This window comes from Pleurodeles waltl, chromosome 6 (assembly GCF_031143425.1).
Source record: "Pleurodeles waltl isolate 20211129_DDA chromosome 6, aPleWal1.hap1.20221129, whole genome shotgun sequence".
Lineage (NCBI taxonomy): Eukaryota > Metazoa > Chordata > Amphibia > Caudata > Salamandridae > Pleurodeles > Pleurodeles waltl.
The window spans coordinates 271,228,591-271,236,330 of record NC_090445.1 but is presented as its reverse complement, the minus strand read 5'-3'; the positions used below and the strand labels follow the sequence as shown (position 1 = coordinate 271,236,330).

The 7,740-nt window shown below is 38.4% G+C and overlaps 1 protein-coding gene across 1 annotated transcript in view; it reads right to left on the bottom strand.

Moving 5' to 3' along the window:
- Positions 1-241: 241 nt before the first annotated feature.
- The window catches only part of ASIC2 (acid sensing ion channel subunit 2), a 1,882,574-nt gene continuing 1,875,075 nt past the window's right edge, over positions 242-7,740 (bottom strand). Inside the window, exon 10 of the mRNA XM_069238055.1 lies at positions 242-2,018. Within this exon, the coding sequence (XP_069094156.1) occupies positions 1,917-2,018 (102 nt within the window). The 3' untranslated portion in view covers positions 242-1,916. The remainder of the gene's footprint in view (positions 2,019-7,740) is intronic.

The window sequence follows — 7,740 nt, the reverse complement described above, 5'->3', positions numbered from 1 at the left end:
AGATCCATGTGAATTTAGTCAGGAAGATATTGATGGGGTTCTAAAACCTACAAAATTTCTAAAGCCTATATTCACAGAACATGTACTTGGAAAACCTGTGCTACAAAAAGACGTCCCTCTCTACATGTTCTTCACAAATATTCAACATTATGCAAATGCACCACCAGCAGAATGCTGAAATAAATAACTAAAGTGAACTATGAAATGTGTCTAAAACAGGAGTGATAAATATTTTTTTTTTCATATTCAGATCATAAACATTGTTTGGTGTATACATAAAAGGATTAAAACCATTATTATTTGTCTCATTTCTATGTGTGTCTCTTCTTCCTTGCTTATAGTGCCATTTTGGAAAATAGTGCAAGGATTGCTCTGAGGAGTTACGTTCTGTCTCTATAAGACTACTTGACTCCCAAAACCTATGTTTTTATTCCAAAATGAAGTATATAGGTCTCATGGTTCCTCAAATGTTACATCATCACTGTCACATATCTTTAAAAAGGTTGTCCAGAAAAATTCGGCCCAGATCAGCAATGTCTATCCAAGCTAAATTACTTCTCTAACGATCCAAAAACACAAATCAAAAATGAAAATCTCTGGCCAACAATTTTTTTATGGAGGTATATCAGGGGGATGGGATTATAAAATGCTAACCCACACAACGCACAATCTAATATTTTATGCAGCCACCAGGCGAGGGGAAAGATACCGTATTTCAACATGCACAATATATTTTCATGGGTACAGGTAAAGCAAAAAAAGGACAGTGAAAGATAAAGTGAGAGTTTAGGAAACGTTTGAAAAAGAATGTAAACATTCACCTCTATTTCATCTTTTTGTGACTTTGATTATTGATTTGAAGCTTTGGGGTAAATGGAGTACAAATACAGATGGTCATCCAGTTGTCAATAAGAAAGAGGGCCTCTTTAATGTGTGAATTGTATAACCTGTACGTCGCCGTTAAGATGCCCACAAGTTTACAGATGAGAAGAGTTGAGACACGTTAACATAAAGACTAATGTCTCATTTCTCAATCGCTTTTCAATCTATGATCGTAGCACCAGATTGAATGGCGGTTCCCGAAGAGGAACGCGAGCACGAAGACAAGACCCATTCCACTTTCACAAGACCAGCTTTAATACCAGTTATGATAATGGTTAAAAGCGCATGAGAAAATGACTAGAAAAATAATAAAAAAAACAGCAAACCAGGTGAACGGACGATACAAGCAGCATTACAAATACAGTAGTACAACATAGTAGTCGAAGATTAATCTTACGGTCATTAGTTAGTCATATAGTGGGCCACATGCCAGGTGATGGACACCTTGATCCGTTTTATATTAATGGAATGTCCAAAGTAGACCGAAATCCCATCGGCACCAGCTTTTGTTGGACTCAATCCTTCACTCTGGGAAGCACACAAACGCCCACACACGCACAAAAAGAATGAAATAAAGCTCAACAATTTTGTACATTTGATATTGTTTCCAGTCTATGTTAATAAAGGTTATTTCTTTTACGTGAGCTTATGAGCTGAAGTCTGCCATCCAGCTTTGAAAGTGAATATCAGAAACTGTCAAGAGGAACTTAGAAAGACATATGTGAATACCATATTGCCATAAAAAGTATTTTGGCATGCAAGTGCTCTGTACATTTGGCAGTACATGAAATGATTCTTGTTTCTTCGCTTGCACAGTTCAGAAATGTGACTTTCCTCGGTAGATGAAGAAAATGACCCCCCCACAGGACACCGTGATGTGATCAAGTCAAGATCGTCTTCGCACACTTGCGGCAGATTTCCTGTTCTTTATGCATAGCAGGTGGCTTAGTTATGCTGCTGCAGTCCTGAGCTTGATGAAGAGATGCTCCTGTGGGGCTGCAAGGTCTTGGCACTAAGAAGCCATTCCAAAGGGGTCAGCAGGCAATTTCCTCCAGTGTTCCCAATGTAGTCTGTAGTGGCACATTCACAGTGTGGCTAATGGTTTCAGAATGGTTTGGTATGGTTTCGCAGGTACTCTGGGGAGATAACGAGAACATCATTGTGACTTACAGAGACTGAGCATTGCGCATTACTTATACCTTTACAAGGATCCACATTCAAGTAATAATTCATTAAAAATATATTGTTTTTGGGAAAAGTACGTGCACGCAGCAATTATATAGACATCATTGTGCCTCAGAACATAAAATGCAAACCTTGTCATTCTGATAAACGGCATGCATCATGCAACTTGACACTGTTTTTTGGAGACTTTGCAGAAACAATAACTCTATAGTTGTATGGACGTAGGGCAACTGAATTAGTGAGCATTTAGTTTAGTGGGAGTCTTTATGAAGAGGGCTCATTAGATATTTTAAGAATTAATTTAATAACTGAACTAATGATATGAACTGAACTCATAATATGGTGAGGTTAAATGTGCTAGACATAGGGCCTGGTGCTTAGTATTCATTTTGAAAACATATAAAACCCTAGCGGATTTTTTTTTTTTTTTATATGCTAAACCTTTTTTAACTTTATGTGCTGTTTAACAGTCGACATTTTGTACATCACGTTTCAAGTGCAAGCTTATTCACAGTATAAATATGTGAAGGCCTATTTAAAGCAGATGCAAAAGAACTTCACCTAAAGAGCTGCATCAGAGAAAATGTGTAGTGACGATCACATTTTCTAGCAAGCTATCCGACAGTCTGTATGCCACGAAATAAAGCTCAATATCAAATCTCATAGTCATTGTGTCCTTGTGTGATATAATGGTGCTCATGTGAAATGCTCCAATTCCTTCGGGTAGAGTTCCCGCTATATGAAACTGTAAAAATCAAATAATAGTAATAATAATAAATTGCGCTATAGAATGGTCGAAATTCTGCCCAATTAGTTCTGGGGCAGTTATGTAGCTCAGAATTGTAACTATCTTCATTGTAAGTCAAATTACGTGAATTATTATTATTATTATTATTATTCTCAGGGTTGGATCATGAGATCTTGTGTTATTGCTGAGTAAGTTTAAGACATTTTACACTGGTGAATGCCGCATGGTGGAACAGGTGTAAATGGGGGTTTTGTGAGGCAGAGAAGACCTTTAAGGTGAAATCAGTGTATGTCATAATCTGGGGAACATGCTGATAACTGGATGAACAAAGATGGAGTCTACAGTCCTACAAACACAAAAGAGTAGATTTTCACATCTGTAGAGAGAGATGACACAAGTCACTGCTCACTGAATCCATATATTAGAGAAAAACAAGTGTGTTCTAACTTTAGGAGACTGCTGATCTTCCCCTTGCTTTCAAAAGACAGGTAATGAATCATGTACATGATACGTGGATGAAGTTAAGGAGCCCTTTGATCTTAAGATATTATTGAGACTAATGGAAGCCTTTATCTGAGGGAATTAGACATATTTAAGTTATTATCAAATGCCTTTGAGTTGTTAATGGGTGTATATGGATGATCACAGCTATTTTTGAAGTGCCACAACTTGAGTAACGTATAGTTGGTTTCCCTACCCGATGTCACAAAGAAGGAGATAGTAAATGTCCGGGCACTAGAAATCACATTATTTTCTTATTATGAGGTCTTGCAGATTTAATCATAATTCTATACATTGGTCTTACAAAAATGTCCTTTCGAGCATGCATCTTGGTGAACAAATAAACACATAACTTCTGTGGGATTTGGTCGGAGATGTGCTGCAGTATGTATGAAAAGATAGAGGTGTAACAGTATGACAGAACGGCTACTAAGAACTCCTGTAAGGTTTAGAAATTATTTCAAGTGAATATGTTCAATATGGGATTGGGAGCGTGAGCAAAAGAGACTCTCAGTGTATTGATAGTTCCCCACAGCTTGCTTTATCCTACTCTCAGCTTTTTCCAAAAAATATATGTACTGCTCTTGCATGTGTGCATGGAATGTAGTATACTTTTAAGAATTCCAATTGCTAATTCCTGTAGCCATTCTGGCAAAAGGAAGGTATTGAGCACTTTCAACATTTTCTCAATTTCAACATTTTCTCAATGTTATCTGTTGGAAGATTGAAGACTTTTCAAACAGTGACTAACCATAAAATCAAAAGAAACTTAAGCAACAAGTTAACCAATATTGCTTAACAATGGAAATCCTGATTCCTCTTAACATAAAAAAAATACATTTCTTAAAACAGCCTCTGCAAGTATATTTACATAACAAAGGTTGCATAGAGTCTGTAATGGATTACTGGACAAAATAATCGATCTCTCTGAAACATTTCCTCACAACTGATATTAGTAATCACTTCTTAGAATATTTATCAAATATGTTGTATATTTCTCTAACTGAAGACACTCTTCTCCAACACATCCAGTTTGTGGCATAGGTGTCCATTTAATTTGTGTGATGTTGTAATTACTATTTACATAGCAGTTCTATACCATTAAGCAAACATCAGTTCCTAACACTCTTATCACTGCTTATTTATTGATTGCATGAAACTCTCTTTTTTATCGGCACAATTTAACATTATATATACTGTATGTTTAAATGTGGATATCATAGGAGTTTTTTGACTTGCCTCCATCATTTACGTAGAAAAATCTAATTTTTATTGGGTTTCAAGGCATCAAGTTCAGTCAGCTTGACAAGGTCTATACAACCCAGGGACTTTCTTGGATTAATAAGATTTTTTTTTCTTAAGTGCTGTAAAGGCTTAAATAAAACTTCATAGACAGCTGAGTGCCATCTGTGTAAACATTGTTATAAGAATGAACCACCAAATGATTTGTAAATATTGGTCATGTTATGGCATCAAAAGATTCAACATTGGTGATGTAGCTAGCACATTAACTACATTCTCAGTGAAATAGATTGTGCATTTTCAGGGTTTTGGGTGTATGATAAAGATGATGTATGTACAATCCCTTACTGTGAAGGTATCTTTGTTTTCTTTCAGCATAAAACAATTTTATTTAACATCTTACTAGTAATTGTTATATTATATGTGAAGACCACAAAAGTCGCTACCTTTTGTTAGCTTTCAATCAAGCTACATATAATTTTCCAGATTTGTATCATAATTGCATTCAATTCAAAACATATTTTTGAAGCATTACTAATTCTAAAACTTTAATAGAGAAGTGACAGAAAATGGGGACCTGAGACTGGAGTGAACGTTGTATGAGTACACTGCCCAATTCATAAAGGTAGTCATTTATTTACAGTCAAAAATACCTTCATTTAACTTTAACAGGAATTCACAAAATGAATCATCACAGGCTTAAAATGGATTTACTACTGTGGTTTACTGCACCAAGAATTCCAAGAGAGCTACCTGTGCAAATTACACTCCAGGGTTGGGAGATGGGAGGTGGGATGTCTGTGTTACAAGGTGTAAATAGCCTTGTAGCTTTTAGAACACCCACAAACGCATACATTTACAAATGATTCTTATTTGACTCACCCTGGAAATAGTTAGAAAACAACTCCAAACATAAAACATACTTAACCACAGACGTAAATGTCTGCATGTTCTTAATAGCTCAGAATACAGTGTAGCAATGTATGAGCTAACTATACCCTGCTTACTGCTGGGAGAGCGTAGCATAGATAACCTATATTAACATGAAATGTTTATGAACTAATGTGCGATAATGCCGCATAGAAATTGTATTGACCTGTTTTGCTAAAACGTGCACTTGAGATGTGACCACTGGGAGTGGGCGCCAGTATATACGGGGACTAACAAAAATGACAAATGTTTATGAAATATTGCATTTAAATAGTCTTGTACTAATTCTTAATGAATATGTTATTAAAGTTATTCAAAATAAATCTTGTAGGCCTTAGTTAGCATGAGTCGAGGCCTAGCTGCCTGGCTCTCATATTAAATGTGTTTTCTAAACGTGCAGTGTGCTGACTCGCAAAAGGACATGAACTCTTGTTTTCCTTCAAACTAGGAGCTGAATGTAACCATAGTAGATCCGTTCTCATAAAATTCATATTGCTTGTAGAAATGTTTTAGTCAAAATGCAACAGTGTAGATTAATATAATGTACAAGGTCGCTCAAACCGGTACAGACAATGGAGCTACTGAACGAAGATGTGCAAAGAAATTACAGAAGGATGAAATCATACCGGACGTGCTACCTCTGAAGACGTCAATCATTTGGACCAATAAACTATCTGGGAACTAGTGTGGGGTGAAAGATTAATGACATAATCTGTTTTTTAATTGGCTAAATATAGTGGGGTGCAATAATTGTCCAATTAAGTTTTAGGGGAATGTACAAAGAAAAAGGGATAACAACCCCTGTCACCAGGAAGTAAATTAGAGAATTAGGGAGCAGAAGACCAGGAGAGTTAGTTAGGGAGATGCTGATGCGATTTGATATGATCCAGAGATTTTGTCACTTTGCCTAGTGACTTTGCTGATTTTACTTAGAACCATCCTTGTCCTTAGTCTACCCCTTTTACACTTTACCTCCTTATGAGGGAAGTGCCCCTTTACCCGGAGCTGAGATACTGAGGGCGATTCAACTGATGTCCGGAAGACAAAGACTGAACCTGAGTGTTGACCTAAACCTTGGAGGGTAACTATGACAATAAAATTGTAATTTGTCTGTTTGCTTTTCCTTTCTAGGTACCAACTGCTTACTTTTGACAGAGACCATAACTAGATGTTTTCCAAATTGGTGTTCTAAATTGTTTTGCATGAAGCCCAACATGCCTATGCTAATCATTGGTTAGGACAGGGGTTCACTAAACTGACGCAAATAGACAAATGACTGAATCTATGCTTTGTTGAACTAATGCGTTAATGACACTCTGCTAAAGTTGATCTATGTTCACGCCGTGTTATGTTTTGATGTTTGTGATTCTTGCCTTAATGAAATCTTATCAGAGTTGCCATATTGTGACTATGCTATTTTGTTTCTTGGTTTTGAGGTTAACCTCTTGGGTGCCTTGGACGAGATGATCTCGTCCAAGGCTACAGTTCCCCTGTGCCTTGGACGAGATCATCTCGTCCATGGCACAGGGGAACTTGGGGGCGCGCTAGCGCGCCCCCGTGCACCCCCACTCCCCCCCAAGGCGGGGATGGAAGGGGAAGACCTTCCCCTTCCACCCCCGCCCCCCCGCCCCCCCCTGTGACGTCAGCGCGCGCGCGCGCGCTGATGTGTCACAGGGGCCTCCCTCGTCGCGCTGGAAGCTCTGCTTCCAGCGCGATTGAAAAAGAAATGCAAAAGCATTTCTCTTTCAATCACCGGGGAGGCCCGGAGGGGCTTCAAAGGGAAGGAAAAGTATTTCCTTCCCTTTGAAGTCTCTCCGAGGGTTTCAAAAGCCGGATTGCTTGCAATCCGGCTTTTGAAACCCCACTAGACACCAGGGATTTTTTTTTTTTTTAATGATATTGACAAAAGGGAGCGACCCCTTGGGCAAGGGTCGCTCCCATGGGGGGCATTTTTTCTGGAAGGCCTTTTCTGCCCCCCCTGGGGGCAGATCCGCCTACTATTAGGCCGATCTGCCCCCAGGGGGGGCAGAAACCTCTAGGGCACCAGGGACCATTTTTTTTTATTTTTATTTTTTATTTTTTTATTTTATTTTTTTGGGTGGGGAGCGACCCCTTAGGCAAGGGTCGCTCCCCTGGGGTAAAATTATATTTTGGCCATTTCTGCCTCCCCTGGGGGCAGATTGGCCTATTTTAATGAGGCCAATCTGCCCCCAAGGGGGGTAGAAACCACTAGACACCAGGGAGTTTTTTCT